The 26,645-nt window shown below is 37.1% G+C and overlaps 1 protein-coding gene across 11 annotated transcripts in view; it reads left to right on the top strand.

The window, feature by feature from the left end:
* The window catches only part of CFAP54 (cilia and flagella associated protein 54), a 233,219-nt gene extending 207,401 nt beyond the window's left edge, over positions 1-25,818 (top strand). For 7 of the 11 annotated variants that reach the window (XM_036237282.1, XM_036237283.1, XM_036237286.1 and 4 more), the window contains 2 exons: positions 3,195-3,269; positions 22,861-25,816. In XM_036237282.1, coding sequence (XP_036093175.1) covers positions 3,195-3,269; positions 22,861-22,980 — 195 coding nt within the window. In that variant the 3' untranslated portion in view covers positions 22,981-25,816. Of the gene's footprint in view, positions 1-3,194; positions 3,270-22,860 lie in introns of all 11 variants that reach the window. The other 4 variants (XM_036237287.1, XM_036237289.1, XM_036237290.1 and 1 more) reach the window with 2 other exon arrangements.
* Positions 25,819-26,645: the final 827 nt, after the last annotated feature.

Genomic DNA, 26,645 nt, shown 5'->3' on the forward strand with positions numbered 1-26,645 from the left:
GTGTGTGTTTAAGACAGAAAGTTGAGCTAGACCTTGTACTTAAATGGCTCAGACAGCATTTTGTAGCCCCTATAACCTGAAATAAAGGCCATTTTCTCTTGCACCTCAAAATATCCTGTGTCCTTATATTATTGTTTTAGCAGTTACCTGTTTATGCGTCTCTTCCTCTCTCTTGACTGTGAATTCCTTCGCTCAGGCGTCTTATTCATTTTATCTTCAATATCTTGTCCAATAACTGAAATGTAGTACCTCTTCAATACTTGGTTGTGAAACCCCTTGTTGGAGACTTGTAGAGAGCACTCATTCCTGACTGAGAAAACTGGAAGAGATGTGATGTGAAGTCATGGAACTGAATGTTATATTGGAGACAATGAGCCATCTGTTGTGGCAGGAGTATAGGGTGAATGTGGTGGGAGATGGGGCTAAAGAGATGGGTAGAACTAAGTGGTTCCCCCTCTCTGATCTCACACATAGTGCTGGAAGTCTGTCTCTCCTATTCCTCCCACCAGACCATGAGCACCTTGAGGGCTGTCTGTCCCGTTCATCTCCTGTTACCACACTGTGGCACTTGGGATGCATCCAATAGATGTCGAATGAATAAGAGGCGAATGAGCATTGTTCTGCAGGAAAGCGTGGCGGGAAAGCAGGGCTGGGTGTCGGGGGAGTTGGAAGAGGTGGGGGCAGTGTCTGGAAGGGCAGTGCATGATCCATACTATGCTCAGATCACCCTGGTGGCATGTGAAGGAGAGATGAGGGAAACAAGAGTTTGGAAATGGAAAACAGTTTAGGAAGCTTTTTTCATATTGCAGGTGAAAGGTTATGAGTTCAACTAAGGCAAAGAATTGGCTTTTTTATTCTTGAAGTAACTCACAAGTCCATCTCTCGTAGAATCAATAGACGCTCCTCTTCAAAGGAGAAGTGGCAGAGATTGAGCAAGGGTCATTCTGTGTCCCAAGCCCCTCACCAACCATAGCCCTCCCAGCAGCTAGCTCTCTGATGGATGGATGAGCTTAGTGCCTTCCCTGTCTTCATGTCAGTGGTAGTGAGGCCACATGAGGGCTCTCACAGCCCAACATGGGACCAGCCGGTTTCTGACATGCGTATGTGGTTTACCTCACTTAATGCCAAAGAAGTAGAACGTTGTTGGGTTGGAATTTCTGTTTGATAAGTGTTGAGATGAGCAGTGAAAGGCATTTATCAGGTAACATTGCTGTTCATCGTTATGTGAAATCATTAGTGATACAGGCAGTGTCATTTGCTCCATAATTCCTAAGGAAATCATGACCATATCCCATCATGGCTGGTACTGAAACCTTTTATATAGAAAGAAAATGTACTTTGCCCAGTCCTAAGAACTCAATTATAAGTATAGAAATATAGATAATGAAGCAGTGTAGGAATAGATGTGTGTTCTCCTCTGTCTAGGAAAATGAGCCAGGAGCCTGGAGAGTGCATTGGAGGAGACTGGTGGCAGCTGAGGGTCCTGCCTGCCCTTCCTCTTTTCTGTCCCATTGCAGCTGGCCTATGTTTAGCCATGATCACTTCCTGCCCAAACAGTTGAAGTAGCCTCCTAGTGATTCATCTTTTTCTCGTCTCTTTCTATTCCAGTTCACTTGTTTTTTTCCTTGCTGAGAACATTTAAGTTCACCTTTAAGTTCACACTTAAGTATCACCTCTTGATTAGAACAGTTTAGTTCACCTTTAAACTGTGGCCAGAAGTTGTAATCCTTTTACTTTATCAACACTCAGTTCATATGACCCTTTCTCCAGGAAGCCTTCCCTGTTCATCATGCTTATACTTACTCTCTCTCACTTCTAGGCTCCTATAACATGCCATAACAGCAGATGCTGCGACCACATTCTACTTGGTATTTTATTTAGCTGTGCATGCATTTATTTTTCTCACTTATTATAAACTCCAGGAGGATAGGGCCTGTTTCTTCACCTTTGCGTTCTACAGTACCTAATGTAACGCCTTAAATATATTTGTTAAATTGAATTAAGTCAATGATAGCTTTGGAACTCTGAAATTTGATCTTCTATGTTATGCATTTATTAAAACTTGACATGACATGGTTTGGGGCTGTGACTCAATTGTTTACTTTTTTTATTTTAAGGTTTTAACCAGCATCAGTCAGTTATAATGTAAAAAGATTAATGTAATTTTATCATTTTAATATTTCTAAATGTTAGTACATGTATATATTATTACTATCATAAAAGCAAATTATTGCTTTTTTCAGGGATAGATACTGGCAACATTGTGCTGCAGGCATAATTTTTCTCTGATAATGTTATAGTTTTGACTTCTTTAATTGTAAGCAAAGAAAATCTACTTACATTAGCTCAGGTGAAATAGATTCTGTGGGGAGGCAGTATTTGGCAGGGTCCGGTAAGTAAGTTCATGCACAGCCAAGGACTGGAAACAATACACAGTGGACCTCACCGGAAGTGGAACCGAAGAGTCAGCAGCCAAGATTGAGCTCAGTTCCACAGAGGGCAGAAGTTCTCACTCATCTCTGTTTCCTCTTCTTACTCACCTTCCATCGGGCCCCACTCCGATCAGGATCTCTCAGCTCACATGGCCAGTACTGACCACTCTCTCCTGTTGCTCTTCCTTCTGTGAAATTCCGGTGATAGAGAATCTGAGTGATTCTACCCTGCCTGTGGGTCAGGTGTCCACACGCAAACATAGCTCTGTCCGTACAGAAGGGGCTGTGGTAGTGTCATTGCCAGCAGATTGACATACGATCTTGAGTCTCAATTCCTATTCATCTGCTCTTCATTTCTTTCCCAACTTCCAGCCAGTCTCCTTTGCTTGAACCCATTTCTGGAGTCTCTTCTAGGATTCTTTTCACAGAAGAAAAGTAATTTTCCAGAAGCTCATTTTGGTGTGAATTACTCTATTTGTTATTCTTCTGTAACATGAATTTTAACTGTGAATGTGCAGGGAAAGAACCCTAAAATAATGTATTATTTTTAATTAAATTTTATCTTTTGCGGCCATCTTGTAGTTTTTCAAATAACCCTAACTACATAAGAAATTGTGACCTCTGGGTCCCTCTAAATCTCATCCTGGGAATTAGAGTTAGGTGATAATGTAAGAAAAGACAAATGAAATAGATAGATTATAATCAAAATAGTTAATATTTACCAATAAGATCAACCTCACTACATTGTCTTCTTATTTCTAGTACATGATTACTGAATGTTGCTCTGAAATAGTAAGTCTGTTTTTGACTGATAGAGAGACGCCATTGCTAACTGAGGTATGTATTTCCTTTAAAGCTATATCTGATTCACTCCAAGTATTATTGTTGCTATGGAAATGGAAATACAGAAAACATCTATTGTGAAAGTATCAAGTGCCTAACCCTTCCTAATTAATGTGAAAAAGTGATAATTGACATGAATTTATCATAGCATGTTATTTTGTTTAAAAATATTATTTGTTTAAAAATCAACTAGTATAAAAAATTATAAAGAGGATAATTTAAAAATCATCTCAAATCTGTCATTCAGAGAATAACCACTATTAACATTTTGGATCAGATCTCAAATTTTTCCATGTATATATAAACTTTAGAATTTTTATGTCAGTGGGCTCATACTGTTCATGCATTCTATAACTTGTCTTTTTTTCATTCGATAATAATCTTATGAACATATTTTTATGTGAAAAGTCTACCTTGTTGTGTTTAATGTTTGCATATTGTCTCTTTTGTGTTTTTATTGTGTCAGGCACTATTTAAAAAGAAAAACATTTTATTCATGGATCTTTAGGGAAATGGATTCTAGTATATACATATTTCAACCATCCGCGTTACTTCCTTGGAGTTAATTTTTGGAAATAAGATTTTGGAGTAAAATATGTATACACACACATATATACATATGTATTATTGTGACAAAATATACATAATATAAAGTTTAGAGTTTTAACCATTTTACATGTACACTTCGGTGATGTTAAGTACGTTCATAGTGTGGACAACCATCACCACCATCTAGTTCCATAAATTTTTCATCATCTCAAATAGAAACTTTGTGACCATTAAATAATAATTCCTCTTTCTTTCCTTCCCCAACTCTTGGTAACTTCTACTTCTGCTTTCTACCTCTATTCTTCTATTTGCCTTTTCTGGGTACCTCATATAAATAGAATCATACAATATTTGTCCTTTTGTGTCTGGTTTGTTTCATTTAGCACAATATTTTCAAAGTTCATTTATGTCGTAGTACTTATCAGTAATACTTCATTCCTTCCTAAGGAAAGAATAATATTCCATTGTATGTACATACCATATTTATTTATCTATTCTTCTGTGGCTGGATATTTCAGTCGTTTCAACTTTTTGGCTATTATAAATAATGCTGCTATAAATATGGATGTACAAGTATGTTCGAATCTCTGCTTTCAATTCTTTTAGGTATATACCTATAGTGAATTGATGGATCGTATGGTAATTCTATGTTTAACTTTTTGGGGAACCCCTAAACTGTTTTCTTCAGAAGCTAAACCATTTTACATTCCTACCAGCAATTCACAAGGATTCTAGTTTCTCCACATCCTTGCCAACACATCATTATTATTATTATTATTATTATTATTATTATTATTATTATCATCATCATTATAATGATAACCATTGTAGTGGGCGTAAAGTGGTATTTCATTGTGATTTTGATTTGCCTTTCCCTAATGACTAATTCAGTTGACCATCTTTTCATGTGCTCATTTGCCATTTGTATATCCTCTTTGGAGAAATGTCTGTTCAATCTTTTACCTATTTTGAATCTTCATACTCATTTTGTTACCTAATTGCAAATGGCTCTCCAGAAATGTCACACCAATTTTCTCTCCTGTCAGTGGTAGAAGAGAGGGCCCCTTCTCCCTCTCCTCCTTCTCTTCTAACCATTGTAGGTCTGACAAGTGAAAAATGACATTGTCACTTTTAAAATTTTATTACTAATAAAGCCAAATATAGTTTATGTGTTTGTTGGCAATTGATGTTTCTCCTTTTGAGAAGTGGTTATTCATCCATTTAGTTAATCAACAGATATTTAGAGTGAACCGTCTATGTGTCAGGAACTCCTTTCTAGGCCCTTGAGAGCAAGCTCCGAACAAGAAACAAGGACCCTACTATTTTGGAGCTGCCAGTTTTGTGAAGGAGAAGAGTTAAATCAATAAGCTAGCTAGATAATAAGATTTCATTAAAGTGCTGTGAAGGAATGAAAAGAGTGATATGTTAGTGCGGGTCAGCAAACTAAAGCCTATGAACTATATTGGGCCCACTGCATGTTTTTTGAATAAATTTTTATTAGAAACACAGCCATGTTCATTTATTTACTTATAGTCGATAGCTGCTTTCAAACTATGACAGCAGAGTTGGGTAGTTTTGACAAAGACCATATGCTCACATAGCCTATATTATTTCCTATCTTGCCCTTTATTGAAAAATTTGGCCAACTTGTGTGATAGAAAGTAACAGGGAATGGAGTGACAAGTTTGATAGGGTAGTCAGGAAAGACCTCTTTTAGGAGATGACATTTGATGTAAGACCTGAAATATTACAATGAGTTTCTCCCACTAGATCATTAGCTTCTTGGGGAGCAAGAGCGACGCTTTCTTAATCTTTGAATTCTTACAATGCCTCGTACACTATATTAATTGGTTACTGTTTCTTGAACTAAATTGAATTCCCTTTAGTTTTAAACACCTGAAATTTAATATTTGCTTTTTTTATTTGGCCATTCGTGTCCTTTTCCTATTTTTTAAATGGGGACTTAATTTTTTATTATGGAAATATATAGATTTACTGCGGCAGAATATTGGTAATAAAATCAAACTTGAACCTACTTTTGTACAATCTGTAGTTAAAAAGAGATCATACAAAAAAGGACTTTTTATGATAAGACATGTGATTTTTAGTGTTAATGGGTTTTGGCTTCTGGAATCCGAGCCTTGATTCTTGTTAGTTGTGTGACAATGGACAAGTTATTTCAGTTCATCAGCTTTCTCAAATGTAAGGTGGGTAAATGATGCCAACTTCTCACAGTTATGAAGACTAAAGTGAATAATATGTATTAAGTATTTGGCATAGGGCCTAGTGCAAATAAATGTTTAGTAACAATTAGCTATTCAATCATCATCATTCCTACTATGGTCTTGCCTTCTATGTGTGAATTCTTCACCTCCTAGTTAACTAATTTCAAACAGGCTTTAGGATCCAAATTTGTTTTGAGATATTGGTATAGAAGGAGAGGAAAAGTGTTAGAGGTAAAGAGAGAACAAGGTCTCGTTTTCTTTGTCTATAAAGTAAATCACTGCTGAGTCCTAGAGGAATTAAGTTAGTACACAAGATCCCAGCATGAGACCCCAGTGGTGAAAGAGTCACCAGTTCAAGAGCAAGTACCTCCCACTCGAACCCCACACTAATATTTCCACTGAGTGTGCTAGGGTGGAGTGTGAGCACTTAGGAGCTCCTTCCAGGACAGAAGTTGTTAGACAGTATTGCGTGCCTTAGTGAAGCCATTTTGTCACCGGGATGAGATCTTGCTGTGCAGTTTGATTCCTCACTGTAACATACCTATTGCAATCCCCTTTGCTTATTATTGCCTCTTCTTAATTCAAATAGATACTGCCACAGCCTGTGACAAAAAGAAACTGAGAATAGCAAGGAGATGAAGGAAGAGACTGAGTGCTCCATGCTAACCTTCTTAATGATTAATCACAGAATATAAATGATCATTAGGTATAATTTCTGGGGAACCAACAATAAAACATTCCTTCCATTGCCTGCAGGGGTTTAAATTATTGCCATTCCCAAGTTCTTGCCGTGACTGACCATGGGAAGGACAAAGTCATTTTATACAACTATCTGTCCATCTGTAATTATTGACTTCCTGCTTCATGGATACTTTTGTTGCTGCAAAAGCAGCTTATGTTAAGGTTCTCGAACTCAGCTAATAATACATTTTCATATTGGTTCACATGATTCAAATAAATTTACCTAATCAGTGTGTGTGTGTGCATGTGTGTGTGTGTGTGTACAGTGTGTGTGAATTGAACTAACTAGATACAGAATCAGTATGGAGAAGAGATTCCTAGGAGCAGATCTTGGTCTGAAGGTAGGTCAGACCTTATACATTGTGTCTTATCTAGGTCGAGATAAGACGCAATGTATAAGGAGATTGCAAAGAAGTTTTCCTTGGCTGCTTGAGTTCAGTAGGATATTTTTTTAGTTCAGGTTTTTTAGCTAGACCTAGTATAACATCTGACAAACAATAATGACAATAATCACTAAAATGATTACTACAACCAGGAGTAGTAATAATGTTCATAGTTAATATCTGTTGAGCACATGGCATGTGCAGGCACTGTTCAGTGTTTTAATACATTCTCTCATTTAATATTATAAGAATCCTATAAAGTTGATTACTACTATTTTCCTTATTTTAGAGATAAGGAAATTGATGCACAGAGAAATTAAGCAGCATGCTCAAGGCCTTCCGGTTTATAAGTGGAGGAGGCAGGAGTCAAATCCAGCTCTGCTTAAATCCAAAATCTGTATCTTTAATTTATACAGAGTGAATATGTTATTAGAATAGTGGGAGAAGGTGCTACAGGGAGCCGAGGTATGAGAGGTGGGAAAGTGAAGGTGAGAAAGCGAGAGTGGGAAAGTGAAAGTTGTAAAACAGGAAAAAAATAGTACTCAACTCAGAAGCTTGCTGTGTGGATTGAGTTAATCCATGCAAAACTCTTAAAACAGTGCCTGGCACCTACTAAGCAAAATGGTTACTATTATTGTCATCTAAGAGTTATCTGAGTTCCCTCGGAGCTAGACCCCCGTGAGTAGATCTGTGATCTGTTGCCCTAAGGAGTGGCTGTAGTAGAACTACATGCCAAAGAGAAAGCCTCTGAAGACATTCCCAAGAGCGAGGCTGGATAACGCAAGTGCTAGAAATGATCACATGCATCACTTTTAGCTGCAAATATTTCCCATCGTCATCTGTTCTAGTTCCTCTTATTATATAACAAAGCACCCCAAATGTAGAGGCACAGAATGACCACCATTTCCTTAGGCTCAAGGATTCCGTAGGGCACTTGTTTGCAAAGGGCATAGTGGGGCAGCTTGTCTCTGCTCCATGGTCTCAGGAACATTGGCTGGGAAGACTCAAAGGTTGGGGTGGACTCAGATGCCGGGGACTGGAATCCCTCCCTGAAGGAGCAAAGGCTCATTGGGTTTGGTGTTCGATGCTGGCTTTTGTCTGGGTTCTAAGGCTGGGAATGCAGAATGGTCCGGCACATCATGGGCTGGAACATGATGTGCCACCTCTCTCTGGCTGCTTGGGCCTTTGCACAGGACGACGTCTGGGTTTCAAGACTGAGCTTCCCAAGAGAACCAGGCAGGTGCTCTATCACTGTTTATGCCCTAGCTTTGAAAGTTATATAACGGCCCTTCCCCGCCGGTCCAGGTCCATGCAGATTCAAGGTTAGACATACACTCCACTTCATAATAGTAGGAGTGTCAAAGTCCAACTGCAAGAAGGGCACGTAGGTTGGGAGCCACTGTTGTGGTCCTTTTGGGAAAATGCAATCTACTACGAGAGCCAATAAAATACTTCCAATTTCTAGGCCAGTTTCTCCTCTGAGCAGAGGCTGCTCTTGGCAACCTGCCTTGACAATTTTAAAAATGAGTCAGCACCTCTTCCCAAATATGCTAGGTGACTGCTGAGTATGTTTAAACCCAGAGGGTAGAGGACAAACTAGGTGGACTCTCAAAGCACCCTTTGAAATAAAACTATGCAGTTTTTCTGGACATTGGATGGGGTTTGCATGTACCCCTATTTATGTGGGACAGCTTCCACTTCACGTTTTTTTAGGCCGTTAAATCCCAGAGGCTGTATAACTTCCTTTGGCTGATTTTGTTACATTAACTGTATGCCTTTCAGGTTCTTTTTAACAAAACCACCCAAATGGTGGCAATGACAATACTCTCTTTAAACTGTCATTTACAGCATTAGGCACAAGATTTCACATATTCTGTAGTAGATGTTTAGTCTTAAAAATTAATTCTATTAATAGAACTTCTTTTGGTAGAGAGTTGCAGATTTTTTTTTTTTTTTTTTTGTACCAGCCAGGAGCTGTCTGAATAGATTTCATGGGCATCTAGAATTATATCTTCCTTCTGTGAGACATTATCATTCTGTCTTCAAGTGAAGAGTATCCTTTGTATGTAAGTTCATGAGACATCCACTTAATATTCTTATATTCTTTTGAAGACAATGCAGGATGACATCGGTCCACATTGCTTTTAAAACACAGCGCTGACTTTGATTCCATCCTCTCACTGTTCACTTCTAACTGTCAAATTTGGCTAAGGGAGAAAGAAAGCCCTTAAGAAAAGGCCAGGCTATTAATGTGCTCTTCAAAATGCTAAGAAAAGGCTAAGCTGTTTATAGCGATTTCGAAATGCTCATCTCTCAGAGATTTGCCAGCAATATTGTCAAGGTGAAATATGCTCTCGTTCATCAAGCGAGAGCCTTTGTGTTATCTCTGCTCAAAGTATTGGTCCTGCTTTTGTTAGGCATGCAATTTGGGGGTATAATGATACTTGGATATAATTTAAACCAAAATATAATCATGAACCTGATATTGTTTATTTACTATAAAAGTGGCAAGAAGCATGTGCAGTGCTTGATAAAGCAAGCCTGGTTTCATTCAGGATATAACTGTATTTCAGAATCAAAAGGATGATTTCCTGAAGTTTAGTCATTTGTATAACTTACAAGGAGGTGAGAGGCAGGGATATCGTTAGCACATCTGTTCATTGCGTTGTTTTGCTAAACATGGAGTTAAAGGTTTAGTTTCATTTACTTCATTCGTTTTGCTAAACAATTTTGTCTTGATTTGAAACACTGGACCTTTAAAAATGGGATTATATTTTCATTTTATGAAGATGTTGATTTTTACCTCGTATAGCTGAGTCAATTGGCAAACCTTAGAAATTCTCTGGACAAATTTTTCTTATATTTAAATAAATCCACAAAGAAGGAGCAGGCGTAAATTCGCCTATTTTCCTTGTTAATAATTTGGACATTAGCAGTTGAAATGTTTGTTCTTATTCCATCTGAATCTCAGGCAGCCAATGCCATTATGTTCTTTCTTCAACCACCCCGTACGGTGGGAAGAGCACTCAGCCCAAGTTCTAGTCTCAGTTTTGCCCTTATGGACAAGTCATCAATTCTTAAAGACCTTAGGCCAGTTAGATTCTGTTGAAGGTCTCGAAAGTGATATATCTTAGTGGGTGAAAACATGATTAGATTCTTGCTTCCACCATCTATTGATTATGTGACTGTGAGCAAGTTATTTAACTTCTCCGTGCTTTGGCTCCTTATCTGTACGTTGGTAATAGGATTACATTAGAAACAATATACGATCCACTTAGTATAGTGCCGGTGCAATGCCAGCAGTAAGCATTCAGGGCATTGTGGCCATCTTTATTTTTCCCAGCCTTCAAATAGTGTGAAGTGAGTCATTTCTTCATTTGACCATTAGCGTCAGCTCCCCTCATTAGTAGCCTTTGGTCTGTCTAAATGTTTGCTAGTTTTCTAAAGAGCAAATGGGCATTAAAGAGATGTATCCCTAGTATTATTTTTCATCCATTCTTTTTTAATTAATTTTTTTTTGTTCTGAGATAATTGTAGATTCACATGCAATTATAAGAAATAATATAAAGAGATCCCGTGTATCCTTTACCTGGTTTTCCCCAATGGCGACTGTAGTACAACACCACAACCAGGATAAAGTCAGGATACAGAACAATTTCATCACTACAAGGGCCCCTCCTATTGTCCTTTTGTACCTACCCAAACTTTCCACACACACACACCCCCCCCCCCCGCCCGCCTCTGTCCCTGAGCCTTGACAATTATTAATCGAGTCTCCATTTCTATCATTTTCTCATTTCCCAGAATGTTATATTAAAGGAACCGTACAGTATGAAACCTCTGGGGTTGGCATTTCTTTACTCAGCATAATTCCCTGGATAGCCATTAAATGATGCCGTTGATAAACCAAAAAAATCCTTATGAATATTGACACATTGGCAATATTTTGGCAAACAGAATTATCACTAACCAAAAGTGCTTAATGTGGTACCTGGCAGATAGTGCATAGTAAATGCTCAGGGAGGCTCAGCGGTGGGTTCCCACTCCACCTACCTCTACCCTCCCTTCTCCTCCTCTCTGTCCCTCTCCTTTTTCCTTGCCCCCTTCTTCTCCACATCTTCTTATTAATGTTGACAAGGGCTGATTGCTCAAGTTAAAAAATTCTACAAAGAATTAAGTGAAATGATTTATGAGAAAGTTCTCAGTAAATTGCAAACTCTGTCAGACTTTCTATCAGAAATTGCCAGTCAGTGTTGGCCACATTATGAGAACAGTTTGCAGGTGGTGCTTGTGGTGTATACTGATAGGAATAAAGAAGTCAGCGTGAGTGGGATTTTCCCCCCACACTATACACATGAGGTCTGCTCTCCAGTTTGCTCCTGCAGTGGGAGCAGCTACCCAACAAAGCCCATCATGCTTTGATTTTAAGCAACAAAGTCCCATGAACAAAATACAAACTTCAGTTCGCGTTCTTTATAAAAGGTTCACTCTATAAAAAGAGCCCTCCTGTTTCTATGTAAGCCCAGTGAGCTTCTTCTGAAAGTGTGAAGAAATGCCAAGTACTATTTGAACTCTAGAGTTCTCATTTCTGAATCCCAGGTCAAAAGCCCACAGTTGGACCTAAACCACCCCTTCGGGAGGGAACTCAGCTTCATTGTACTCAGTTACAGAATTTCTTCCTATAATTTTGCTGCTGAGATTCAAAGTCCTGACCTTTAAGTGGAGTTAAATCCTTACTCTGATAGAAATTCCCCCTAATCAGAGGTAGGGTGAGGGTAAGACAAGCTTGCCAGAATATACATGTTTGAGTCAGGATTGGGTAGGCCATGCTGTGCTGACAAATAAACCCAAATCTCAGTGGCAATAAAGGTTTATTTCTTTCTCACGCGAAGTCCATTGAAGGATGGGCACCTCTCCTTCAACTTGTAACTGTCTGGACTGTACTCCAAGGCCACCATGGCAGGAGAAGAGGGCTGGGAAATTTATTGGATGTTTTTAAGTAGGATGACCATACTTCCTGGTTTGCCTGTGACAGTTGCAGTGTATAGCTGTCGATTTGGAGTAATGGTTAATATTTCTCCTTTGATTTTATCCTCAAAAGTGTCCATATTTAGGCAATAAGTTAAGATAACCATTTCTAAGAGTCAGCATGGAATGACTATCATAATTTCTGCTCATATCAATTGGCCTCAACCTAATATGCAAGGATGTAGAAAATTGTAGAGGAGCAAGTATAGATTTTAGTGAACACTAATAACTTCTGGCACAGTAGGCATTTTCAGGAATGCCATGAATTTTTAAACAGGATTAATTCAATAATTTCGATTACCAAAACTGTGTTGAGCAGATATGATATAAATATGATATTCTTATGAACTGAACTATCTCATTTAATCACATATTATGGTAGGCCAAATTGAGGCCCCCCAGAGATGTTCTCACCCTATTCCCAGAACCTTATATGAAGAAGAAACTTTGCAGATATGATTAAGTTAAAGATCTCGAGATGGGGAGATTATCCTGGATTATCCAGGTGAACCCTGAATGTAGTCACAGGTGTCTTTATAAAAGGGAAGCAGAGGGAAATTTGACAACAGAAGAGAAGGCAGTGTGATGATGGAAGCAGAAGTTCGGGTGATGTGTGTAGATGATGGAGAAGGGGGATATAAGTCAAGGAACTCAGGTGGCCTCTGAAGCTGAAGAAGGCAAAGAAACAGATTCTTCCCTTAGACACTCCAGAAGGAACCAGCCCTGTTGATACCGCAACTTCAGCACAGTGAAACTGATTTCAGATTTCTTTTCTCCAAGTGTAAGAGAATAAATTTGTGTTGTAAGCCACTAGGTTTGTTGTAAATTTGTTATAGCAACAATAAGAAATTAATACACATACACATTCTGCAGTTCAGTATGTGACTTTAGATTTCGGTTCCTAGTTGAGGTAGATAACTATTGTTATTCTTGTTCTACATGTGAGAAGTTGAGGCCTAAAGACTTTGTGTGGCTTGCCCAGGTTCCCCCTGCTAGTTAGTGTCAGAACCAGGATTCATGCCCAGGCTCCTCGGAACACTTTCCTAACCACTTGGCTGTTCTGCCTCTCCCCGACTGAACTCCCCGCCTGTCAGTCATGAAATGCCGCTGCTCTGTGCACTCCCACCTGGCCGTCTCTTGATTTTCCCACAGGCTCGCTGGCCTTCTCTGAACATTTACCGAGCTTCGTTCAGCTTTTGGAAATCTTACGAAAGGCCCTAGGTCTTCCACAGGGAATTTTCTCAAGTAAAGTTAGGCTTCAAGTGGAGTTATTGAATTTCTTCATATTTAAGTTTACGGGAAGACATTATTTCTGAATCTTCTTTCTCTTATTTTCTAATTCTGTTCTTCATACTCTAAAAAAGGGGAATGTTCCCAAGAGTAACCAAAGTGAGTAATAGAAGAGATACTGAAACTGTAGTAAGCTTGTTTTACCATGACCCAGAGAACAAACATCTGGAATTTTGGTATATGAATTCTTAGCTAGTTATTACTTTAAACATCCCCTTAGCTTGTATTGGTTATATATTAGTATGTGTTTTGCCATATTGCCACTTGTTCAAGGGGTCTGTAGTTAACCACTGATTCAACTATCTATGCCTGTCGTTGCCCCTGCGCGCTGAGCCACCCAGATCTCCCCTCTAGGACTGAACTTATTCCCCCAGCTCTGGCAATGTGCTGCCTGACAGCCTTCAGCTCAGCCTTCTGCAGGAATTGCCTCTGGCTAAAGAACATGGTCTCTTTCTGTGGGGGAAGTCTGCATCCAATTATTGGTTAAATGGGAGTACAAAGACCTGACCCCCCCACGGGTATTTGGGACGGCTTCCACAGGCCAACCCAGCTTCGAAGCTTCCCAGGGGATTGGCTGAGCCCTTTTTTTGTGTGTGACTGCAGCTTCTCTCTGGGCCTGTTTTCTTTCTCTGCCCTTCTCTTTCTGCCCATCTTCTCTCTCAGCATAATCCTGCTTTCTTCCCTTTCCCCACGGGTGTTGATCCCACAGGTGTTGATCCCATGGGTGTTGATCCCATGGTATTCCTTAATAAACTCCCTGAAAGCTAAGTTCCCTCTCAACGTCTGCTTCCCAGGAGACTGAACTGCAGCAATGAGTTAAAAACAAAAAATTAAGATCCCTGACTAGTGATGAATACAGAAAGGTGCTCAGTTAATCCTGATTTATCAGAATTAGAGGACCACTAAAGGAACTCGGAAACTGACTTTCTGACTTAAAGTTTATTTTTTTAATGTAGAAGTAAGGAGACAACATCACACACATCACCCACTCATGCTTAAAAATATATTGTGCAATGTGCCACATAGTTCAATCACATTTTCGTTTGACCTCATAACAGTTAATTTATAGATGAAGAAAACTCTGTAAACAAAGACTTCAGCCCATATCCAATTCTCTATAAATGCTGCCTTCCTTTCTCAGTGAAACAATTTTTCCAGAGTATAAATATAAGGACTTGAGAAAGCTTTAAAATCATCTTCTAAAAATAAAGGCAATGATGTAAAGTGAAATGTAATCACATATAAGTACTATATCAGAATTTATGCCCTCGCATCTCCACAGAGAAGGAAGAATAGACATTCAGTTTTACAGCACATTTAATCAAGGCATTTCTATTTAATCCTCTATCCAAGAAAACTTTTCCTTTAATTCCTTTCCAAATTCATGATTATAAGCACTGAACCATTGGCCATGAACTTGCATCTAGCCTTTACGCCCTCTGCACTTCATTGCTGGTTACATAACTTGTGCTTCCTGTTCTGATTAGAGCTTCTGATATTTTAAAGAGAATTTGCCCTGTTTGAGACCCTTTATTAGTTCTTTATATGATGAACATACCTTCCTGGAGAGAGAGAGTGAGCAGCTATTCTTTCCACATATAGGGTGTCAGATTTCAAAGACTCTTCTCTTGGCCTTCGACTCTTGAGTGGTCAGAATAAGCCTGCATATGTACAGCCTAAACTTTCACTTTTTTTCTTAAGGATCTGTTTTTGTCTTAAGGGATTGTTTTTTTAAATAGTTCCCTATAGAAAGCATATATCTATAATGATGGTATTAATGCCAGCTCTATCACTTTTCATCAAGTAATGCCTTGCTCAGCCTGGGGCAGGGTCTGAGGGGCAGTGTGTACAGTGTAGGTGCCAAGAAGGAGGAGGAGCGTAGAAGGCCTCAAAGGCCCCGAAGACGTTCGCTAGCTGAACGCTGCTCTAACTTACATAATACTGGACGCGCTGTTTTTGGTTTCCCAACATCTACTTAGATGTGAGAAGTGAGACGGGATCTCTTCATGTTGAGGAAATGATTTGGGGTGGACTGAAACATTTGATTTCCTGTGCATGTGGGGCAATCAATGTTTCTGAGCAAGAATTGTCCTTTATTAAAAGGTGAACTCTTCTCAAGAACTCAAGGACGCATCAGACACAACCAGGACTCAGTGGTTATAAAGTGACAGTGACAATAGTGATGATAGTGATGATTGAGGAAGACTCTGTCCTAGTCTTAGTGTTACATTTGAACCAATTCTCTATATAAATGCTTTATCTCCCATATTCTAATTTCTATTTTTTTTGTTCTCTGCAAAAATGTCTATAATGTTATTTCTTTAAAATTAAATTTGAAAGATTCCTACCATCCTGCCAATATGACCCTTTGATCTCATATTAGAGTTTTAAAAACCTCTTTTCTGTCACATTTCAAGTTTTATTAATACAAAAATTAGAATGATGCAAAAGATAAGCTTGTTCTCAGAAAGTGTGAAATTTTCTGTGGTCTAACGATAGAGTTGCATACAAACCCTTCTCACTTTCCTAAGATTTGGGTGCAGTTTCCATTAGATTGGGGAAAATAATGTCTATTGTTTTTGGTATTGAGATTTTCTTGATCATAGAAAGCATAGTGAAGCCATATGTATCCAATTCCCTCTCATCTGGAACTTTTATTAGATGGAACTTTTATTATATGGGTCACCAGTCATTCACGATATTGACTCTTAAGTGAGTTAGTGCTATGTTATCCTTTCTACTTTGGAATGCATGTTTTTCTCAAGTAAAAAAAAAAAATCCAATAAATCATTAACTTCAAAGATAGAAAACATGGTAGAGAAACTTATGTGTGAGAATGCTGAATGAAAACAGTAATTGCTTTCCTACTTCGAAGATTTGAAAGGAGGAGAAGTTAAATTAATCCACATATCACAAAGCGCACAATTTTCGATATCCTACTTATCAATTATAGGAATAGGCAAACCTAATTGATTAGTGAAAATTTAGCTTTGTTCCTTTTTTTTTCTTGATCATTAACACTTAGAATCACTGAAAAGTTAATTGACATTGTGCTGAGAGAGGCAAGAAGAGTTCTCAAAGTAGATGTTTAATAAAAACTCATTGGATTGAGAAAGATCATAGATACTTTGAAGGCCGTATGATTTTTCTTTCAATCAAGAAAAATCATTGGAACAGAAGAACAGAAGTAATAAAATCTTTCATTATGATAGAATTTAGTTTTCATGCAGAAACTCATATACAATAGAGTATAGCATTGGCATATAACCTTTAACTCTCCGGTGCCTTTCAAAACTCCCGCAAACAAGTTCAAGTCCAGAGCAGATTTTAATGAACCCCTTCAGTGTGCCCCAACTTGATTAACTTCCTTTCTCTTCTTTGTACTATTTCAGACTTTTATCCTCTGTAGGCAGGCAAAATCATCACAATTTCTTTATATTGCTTCTTAACACATAACCTACTTGAACTGATTTACAGTCTGCTACCTGCCAAGCTTTTTCTGCCTTTCTCTCTACAAAGCCTTTTCTAATCCAGGAAAAGGGATCTGACAGCACCTTACCCTGGACAATTCGAACTCAAAGCTGTTTACAAAAACATGAAAGACTTCTCAGTGATAATATGACTTCCAATCTTGTCTTTATAGAATGACAGAGAAAGAAATTTAGTAATTTTATCTGAGCTTAATTTTACTTGCGAAATTCCCTATGGAAGACCTAGAACCTTCCATAAAATTTCCAACAGATAGAAAACTTTCCAGGTTACCACTGAGCCCATGGGAGGGACAGAGGACTAAAGTCAGGTGGGAGGAGGAGGAGAGGCTGCACAGAGCACGGGCATTTTGTGGTTGACAGACGTGGCAGGAGGAAGTTCATAGGATAGTTGAACAGTAGGGGAGAGGCGGTAGAGCAGAATGGTTAGGAATGTGTTTCGAGGAGCCAGTTGCCTGGGTGCGAATCCTGGCTCTGACACTAACTAGCTGAGGTACTTCGAGCAAGTCACTTGAAGTCTCTGAGCCTTATGGGTATGTTCACATTGCAGATATGATGTGGGCTTATTAAATGTCCAGGTAAATCAAGATTGAATAGATACAGATCCAGAAACATGTCTAAAGAAATATTTTACCTGTTAACTCAATCGTTTTGCTTGAAATGTTGTAAATTTTATTTTTTAATCTTTAATTTTCAGGGAAAAAGGTATAACTCTGACTTCCTTAAGCACATTTAGATTCTCTTAATATTTGTAGCATTGATATACTTTGGCTGTGAGATCAATTTAGCATGGTCACTTAACTCAACATTTTTTCAAACTGGAGTTCATGATTTTGATGACAGTGACTTTTTAATTTTACTGTTTAATAAAATGTTTATTTCATTTAAAAATTAATTGTATGTGTTTAGGCAGTTTTCTTCTATTCCTAATTTAAGTAGAAGTTTCAGAAATAATAAGGCTCAATCGCATTTCTGTGAATTAACATTACTTTGAAATTTTTTAGCTATTACAATAGCTAAATCAGTAACATAAATATTAAGAAATAATAAACAAAATTATATTTATTTGTAAATGATATAATTATAAAATCAAAACCAAAGCTTCAAAAATTATTAGATTAAGAGAATCTGATAAAGTGGCTGATATAAAAATCAATAATTCTCTACTAAGAATAACCACTGAAAATGGAAACTTTTAAATTCCATTCACAATAATAACAAAACTATAAAATAACTAGGGATAAATTTCACAAAAATAGTGCAGGATGTAAGTAAATAAAAGGGTGAGTTTTAGTAGTAGACAATTTTACAATGCCATTTGTTAAATAAATCTTCCCCTTTCCCCTGAATTAAAAAGTCGGATAGGTAATGATACCCTATTATCATTTCTAATCAACACTGCAGTGAAATAAGGAAGAAAAATAAAAAGGTATGATTGTGGGAAAGAAGGAATAAATTCTCATTATTCACAGATATAAAAAAAATCAAAATAGCCTTCAAATAAACTCTTATAATGAATAAGAGAATTTAGAAATGCCACTATATACAATATCAATATAAATATAAATCTCTACATAGCAGGAAAAAAATAGGAATGAAAACATTTTAAAGCTAACATTTACAATAGAAAATTTACATGGAAATACAAAGGACCTAGACAAGCCAGGACCATCTAAGAAAAGAGAAAAGCTGCTGAACTAACACTTCTGGTTTTCAAGTCTTATTAAAGAGCCACAGTAACAGTTTTGGATTAAAGTAAGTATAGATATAGACCAATGGAATAGAAGAGAGTCCAGGAGAGATCCACACATATGCAGTCCCTGGTTTATGTCAGTACAATGAGGAAACAAATCCATTTCAACAAATGGATTTGAGCTAATTGGATATCTATATAGAAAAATAATGTACTTCGATCCCTACCTCACAATATATACAAAATCAATTTCAAATTGATTGTAGAACTAATTATGAAAGGTAAACAATAAAGCTTCTAGAAGAAATCATAGATTATCTTCATAACCTTGGTAATGGGAGAGCTTTCATAATAGGACCTATGAAAATATAAAAAACATAAGGGAAAAGACTGATAAATTAGATTATATTGTAAAATACTATTAAGAGAGTGAAATGGCAAGCCATAGTGAGAGAAAATATTTAAATATACCCAATGAAGGTCTAGTTTCTAGAATATATTAAGAATTCCTGTATGTATCAGTAAAAAAAAGATGACTCAATATTAATTGTACTAAAGATGTACATTTCAACCAAGAGACCAATAAACATATGCTCAGTATTATTAGTTGTCAGGGAAATCACATTAAAAACATGAAGAGACATCTCAAAACATGCAACAGAATGGCTAAAATTAAAAAGTAAAGTGACCAAAGTGTGTGAAGATGTAGAATAACTGATGCCCTCATACATTACTGGTGAGGCTATAAATTGACCAATCACTTTATAAAACTGTCTGGTAAAATCAGCTTCAAGATAGATAAATGCATAATCAATGGCCCAGAAAATTCCGCTTTTATATATATACTTAACAGAAATATGTACATATATATACCAAAGTCACATGGATTCATAACAGCAAAAAGTCTGAAATAAAGTTGTGAAATAATAATTTGAAATAATCCAAATGCCCAGCATCCAGAAAATGAATAGTGAAATGTTCATACAGTGGAAACTATGCATCAATAAAAATGAACAAGCTATTGTTAACACTCAACGACATGGATGAATTTGAGAAATACAAAGTTGAGCAAAAAAGACAGACACAGAAGAGATATTTTATGATCCTACTACTTAAATATAGTTAAAACACAAACATCATGCATGTGCACATGCATGCGCGTGTACACACACACCAAGTAAAAAAATATATTGGCATAGCAGCATAGAAGCCAGAATAGTGGTTACTTTGTTGGAAGGAGGGTAGCCCTCATGACTAAGAGGGAGCACCAGGGAACTTCTTGGATATGTTCATTTTGAAAAAAATGATCAAATCAAATTGTACACTTAAGATTTCTTTTTTTTTCCTGTCTGCACATTATACTTCATTCAAAAGTTTATTGTGTTTAGCAATAGGAAAATATGAACTACTATGTTATAGAATGACAGAAATAGTTGAAATTTTAAGCATTTGACTTGTCTACTGAAGGGCTTAAAATGTCTGGGTGTCTAGAAAGGGAAGGGTAATAACACACACACATACAAAGGTAAATTCTGATATTTTAGGGTAATTTGTGCTTTCCAGAGGACAGACAAAAATTAATAACTTCTGGATGGCAATTGTTTTTATTTTATCTTCCTGACCCAAAGCTTTCGCCTGTGGCATTCATAAATAAATTCAGCTATTAATCTTCATTCTTTGCCAAACAGCCACTTGTTTCTGCAGGTTCATTGTCAAGAGTCAGAGGCCAAAGTGCTCTGTTTGTATTAGTATATAAATTATGTCATAAAGATACTTCTAATGTTATCTAAAACTAACTTGGCCACTTTACTTTTTTAAAAACCATTTTTTATCTTTAACATGAGAAGAATTCTACAGTAACAGATATAGCACAAGAAAAAATATAAATATTTTAACGTTAATTTTTATTTCTTTGTATATTACTTTGAAAATCATCTAGTAAAGGATATTATTGGATGTGAGGTATTTCATCAATACACAGACTGACTGTTTAGTACAGTTTGATAGCAGTAAGATATAACCAAAGTAATTATGGTAATCACATATTTTTGACTTATTCATAAACCAGTCAATATTATCTCTCCAAAATGTTTCCCATTATTCTTTTCTGAATAAAAATAGTCATTAAATGGTCCCCCAAAAGGGTTTATTATATTCCATAATAATATGCTACTCTGGGTGTGGAAAAACCCTTATACATTTCTGATTGAAGTATTAATTGTCGTAACTTATTTGGAAAGTAATTAGGCAAGAAATGTTAAAAAATAAAATGTAAACACCGTTTGACTAAACCATCCACCTTGCAGCATCAGTAATATAGAAATAAAAATACCTGTACCCAAGATATATATATATATATATATATATATATATATATATATATATATATACATGCACAAAAACTAGAAACACTTTCTGTGGTGAATGATTGAGTAAATTAGGATATGTTCATCTCATGTAAACATTATGTAAACATTAAAAATAATGTGTTCAATAATGATAACAACATGTGGCCTTTATTGAGTATTTGTGCTAGGCACTGTTCTAAGTACAGTTGACTACGTAGGTTTGAACAGCATGAGCTCACTTACACATGGATTTTTTTTCAATAAATACATATAGTACTGTAAATGTGTTTTCCTTATGATTTTCTTAATAACTTTTTCCCTCTGGTTTACTTTATTATACAAATATAGTATATAATATATATGGCATATAAAATACATGTTAACTGTTTATGTTATCAGTAAGGCTTGTGGTCAACTGTAGGCTATTAATAGTTAAATTTTAGAGGAGTCAAAAGTTATATGTGAATTTTCGACTGTGCAGGAGGTCAACACCCCTAATCCTGGCATTGTTCAAGGTCAACTGCATAATATGAGTATAAAGCCATTCTATCCTTGTAACAACAATATTACATAGGAATTATTATTATTTGCATCTTATGGGTGAGGAAATTAAACTTCAAACAGATCAAATATTTTACCCAGGCTCCCACTGCTGGCATGTGGTGAGGGCTGGATTTGAATCAGGCTTACTCCAGAATGCACACCATTAACTTCCATGTGGTTATTCTGCCTCCCCAAATTGACTAATGAGGGGATTTCTCTACATATTGGTAATTGAAAAAGCAAATAAAGAAAATCTAGTTATTCTATTTCGAAAGGAAAGGAATGAAAGAAAAGGAAAAGAAAAAAAACCCCACATGAATATACACTTGTATGAGGATTTAAAAATTTATAGAATACTACTCAAACTAGTAACACTTAATTACTTCAAGAAGCGAGAAGGGGGATATTATTAATTTTTCATGTATTCACCTCTTTATTATTTGAAGTTATAGAAAGCACTGGAATACTTTCATCATTTTTTAATCCGAAAGAGTGAAGAGAAAGAAAGAAAAATGAGCCTCCAATTGTAGGTTCATTATGTTTTCTCGAAAATAAGATTCTTTTAACAAATAGACAAGGAATTAATAAAACTTGTCCTCTGACTGCTAACCAGGATTCAGGCCCACAAGGATCTAGTTCACTGTGGTCACTCTACATGACATTTCCTCATTTGTCTCCAAAAGCATCTAGATGTGCATGACTGGGAAACGTTTGTTTTATTTCCTTCATGTTTGTTCTCTCTGTCCTGCCCTTCTCACAATCAAATAAACAGTGCTACGATCACAAAAACAGTCTTGCTCCATTTTTCAGTCTGCTCAGATGACTTTGGCTACACCAGCCCTCGGTGTGGTAACACACTGCCTCTTTCAGAGAGCAAGCTCCATAATTGGCTTCACTATGCAGGACTTCAGCTCAAAATGAAAGAGGGAGATTTGTCAAATGGACAATATGTTGCAGAGGAAATCATTTCATTAGGAGTAGAGCCAAAAGTCCTACATTTGCAATCATGCACAATGATTATGTAAATACAAATAGTCCATATTTCTAGAAGTACCTGCTGTTTTATAGGCTCATTTTTATAGACTAATAGATATGAACCTTATTAGTATATAAATGATGTACATGACAGTTCAGCAGTGTAAGAGATGTCAAACTTTGTGTCTTACCTTAGGCAAGAATTAAATATTTTTCCCATAAAATTGTTATGTGGAATTGGTATGTGTGTGTTTTGAGAACTTTACTTCAGCCAACAGTTTGAAATAAAGCATTTCATTAATACTTTTATGCTTTTCCTCAGGTCCCATTTGATATCTCGCTGCCATCTATATTCAGTCTTGAGAGACTTTTCGATCTTGCTAATGGTTGTATCGTGTCAGGAGGAAGCCTTTTCAACTGGATCGTGTCAATAATTCCCTGAACATCTTTTACATGCTAATGTTTTTCTTGGTTTGAAATAAGTTTTTAGAACTGTCCTCCTACAAAAAAAAAAAAATTAAATAAAATTTGTTTTTTTTCCCCACAAGCTAAATTTCTTTTAAAATTATTCTTTCAACTAACGTTTTAAATTGCATTTGAATTGAACGACAATGCTGTTGTTTATTAAGACTGTCTTGCAGAGCTAGTCATAGAAAATATGATCGTACCCAGTGCAGCTAGTCCCATGTTGATACAGTCCGTGTTTAAGATGTTTTTAGGTGTGTCCAAACAGCAAGATTAAATTAAACAGTGGTTCTCAGCTGGAGAGAATTTTGCCTCTAGGGTGACATTTGGCAATCTCCAAAGACATTTTTGATCGTTATAACTGAGAGAAGAGTGCCACTAGCATCTAGTGGGTAGAAGCCAGGGATGCTGCGAAATATCCTACAATTTGCAGGAGAGCTCCCCACAGCTGGGAATTATTTGGCACAGAATGTCAGTAGTGTCAAGGAAGAGAAACTCTGGATTAAACCTCCACACATGGTAAGTTCAACCTTAGAAGTTTATTACAGAGTTTGGGAAGGAATCTGTAGAAAATTAGACTTTTTATATTTTATACTTCTGAGAGGCAACATTGCATAAAAGTTTAGAGAATGAGCTATGAAGTTACATCGATCTGAGTTTGACTAGTAACTTCATCACTTACTAGTTCTACGTTGGGAAAGTAACAAATTGCTTAAGCTTTCGTTTCCTCACCAGTAAAATGGGAATATTAATAGGATTGCTGTGTGAATTAAATTAAGTGAGATGATAGTAAGTCATCGTGCTAAGAGTTATCATTTCCTTGCCAAATTGGAAGAGGGTCATGGACTTCTGACCCATTTCTTTTAGCATCAAATCTCCATAGTCTAGGAACAGCCAAGCTAGAACTAACTGTCCTAGAATACTACATAGAGTAAATGAGTCTTGAACAAGAAGATTCTGAGGATTTTGATGGTAGAGAATTTGCTGGTAGGTAGGATGCTGTAAAAGAACAGAGGCATAAAAATGAAAATGAATATGCTATATGTGCAAAGGACTTTCCTATTACCTATCAGGAGTGAACAGTCATAATAGAAAATAAGATAAACTTTAAGGGTTAAACTAGAGTGAAGACTGTGTGCTTGATTCAGTGTGTGATAGGGTACCGCTACTGGTGATTAAGGAGATGATAAGTATATAATGGCAAGAGAAGAAACAAAGGCAAGAAGACCAGTAGGAAACTATTTTGTAGTGAAAGGGAAAGAGAAAGGAGCACAATATTTTCCATTAAATTCTGAAAAAAAAATTGCCCGATGACTATGCCCTCTTATGAGATAAAGTTAGGATCAACTGGAGAAGCCATTCAGATAGTGATGGCTCTAATGTAATGAAGCTTTCAAAATCCTTTGGCCAGCAGCCAGGGTTTATAAATTTCTTGCTAGGATAGAGAATGCTTTTAAGGGTTTTGTGTTTCTCCCAAGGAAGTTTATAATTTATCATGCAAAGTTAACCAATGGGGTCAAAAAAGCACAGCCAAAGGTAGTACACGTTTAATACAGGTGTGGAGCTAGAGCATAATAACCAAGTCCACTTACTTCAACCTAATGTTAGTTTCCTGAAAATATATATACATGTCTTTCATTCTGCTTAATTATTAAGTTTTCACTAATTGCATGCTTTTTATTTTTCCTTATTTTAAATATTAGTGGATATAAAGGCATGCACTGTTTTATAGAACCCTATAACAACACCTGGCACATAGTAGAGGTCTGTTAAATGAGTGAGTGGATGGATGGATGAATGGATGGATGGATGGGTCGATGGATGGGTGGATGGATGTGACCCAGGCTAGATAGCATGATGAGGCTCTGAAAAGAGGAGAAACAAAGGTATCACCACCACCTCTATCATCACTGACTACTGTTATCGTCTACCCTTTCCGGAGCATTTACCATGCTAGGCATTGTATTGGTAAATACTTCATATGCATCATCTCCTTCTGTCCTCATAAGAATTATGACCATGATGCACATGGTATGACTGACCCCATGTTACAGAGAAGAGAACGAAAGCATAAGGCAGTTAAATAACTTGCCAATGATCACAGGTAGAGCCAGGATTTAAAGCCCAGCTCAGTCTGACTGGGAAATCTGAGCTCTTTGTTGCTAAACTGGCTTCTCCAGCCCTTGTGCCTATTCTACTGCTCTGATAAAATTTGAAAGTCAAGGGAGAGGAAGACATATCTGAGCCTAGAGCTAAAATAGAAATACCTATGGTCTGCCCTAGGAGCAGATTTTTCTAAATGACTGGTAGATCTGAGTGGACCCCCCAGAAAGCATGGGGATGTCCCCAGTGTTATCTGTGCCAGTATATTGGTTTCTTCCGGATAAGGAAGGTCCCTTCCATCTATTACAGCTAATATTAAGCACATTCTTTCTTTTTCTCCACTTTGGTAACTTACAGATGCTGCGATTCTTAGGTATTATTTGGAATGAGAGAAACACTGTCGAAAACTGCACCAGACCTTGCATTCAGTTTCCTCATTTTAAGCCATCATTCCAGAAATCTCCCATCTCTTCTAAAATAAGAACGACACTCACTCATTAGAGCTGTGACTTTCTGTACAAGGCAGTGGAGAAATGGTGCCAAACTGGGCTGAAGAACAAACAAAAAGAAAATTCAAAAAACCTACCAGGATGAAAGATGTGTTCATTTCCAGAGATAGCTTTCAGGTTTTTTTCTAAAGACCAAATTACACAATTAGCAGCTGCTTTTATTTTTTATTTTTCATGCAATATACAGTATCTTTAAATGCTTTATAGCAGACACCTGCAAAGTTTTCTATTTGTTTTAATTATAACACAGAATGACAGGAGGCAAACTGAAAGGGAGAGAGGGAAGCAGGGAGAGGGAAGAGGGGAGCGGGGAGTCGGAATAGGAGCCAGTACGGCAGTTAAATGACGGATAGCAAAACCCCGGTGCTCTCCATATCTTTCTTCATATCAATCTCTAAGAGATCGTCTTTTTTTTTTTTTTTTAGAAATTGACCACCTGCCAGCTATTCAGAGCCTTCAATGCAGTAGTCTTGGTTCGCTTCATGTATAGGCACTGTACACGTTTCCCCACCGCAGCTGACTGTTCACTGAATTGCAGGGGGAAAATAGTACATTTCTGGGACTACTAAAAACTTGGTTTCTGCCTCTGGTCTGCATTGCCCTTCCTTCCCCCTCCAGACAACCTTATATAAATCTCTCCATCCCTGTTCAAATGACAAATAACAGGGCTCCTAGAACTCCTAAAGCACTTCTTGTGCCTGCTCATTTGGCTCTTAACAGTGCCCTTTGGCACATAGCTTTGTGTCGTTATATTTTTACAGTACAGTCTTACACCTTAGCTCAAGGTCGTCATAGTGTGTGAGTCCGCCCCACACCCTTCTGGGCCCCACACCCCTCTGGGTCTCATTTAGCTTGTACGCTATCATTTGCTAATGTGTCTTGGAACCTACAGGATGTCCACAACACCTAGAAACTTAGGTGAAATATATGTAATGTCATTATGAACATCTTCAATCCATAAAAAAATATATATTATCTTTAACTTATTTATCTATGTGTGCATAGGATTGGACAAGCCCCTGTGGGTTAT

The sequence above is a fragment of the Rousettus aegyptiacus genome, unplaced genomic scaffold (assembly GCF_014176215.1).
Source record: "Rousettus aegyptiacus isolate mRouAeg1 unplaced genomic scaffold, mRouAeg1.p scaffold_m13_p_2, whole genome shotgun sequence".
In the NCBI taxonomy this organism is placed as follows: domain Eukaryota; kingdom Metazoa; phylum Chordata; class Mammalia; order Chiroptera; family Pteropodidae; genus Rousettus; species Rousettus aegyptiacus.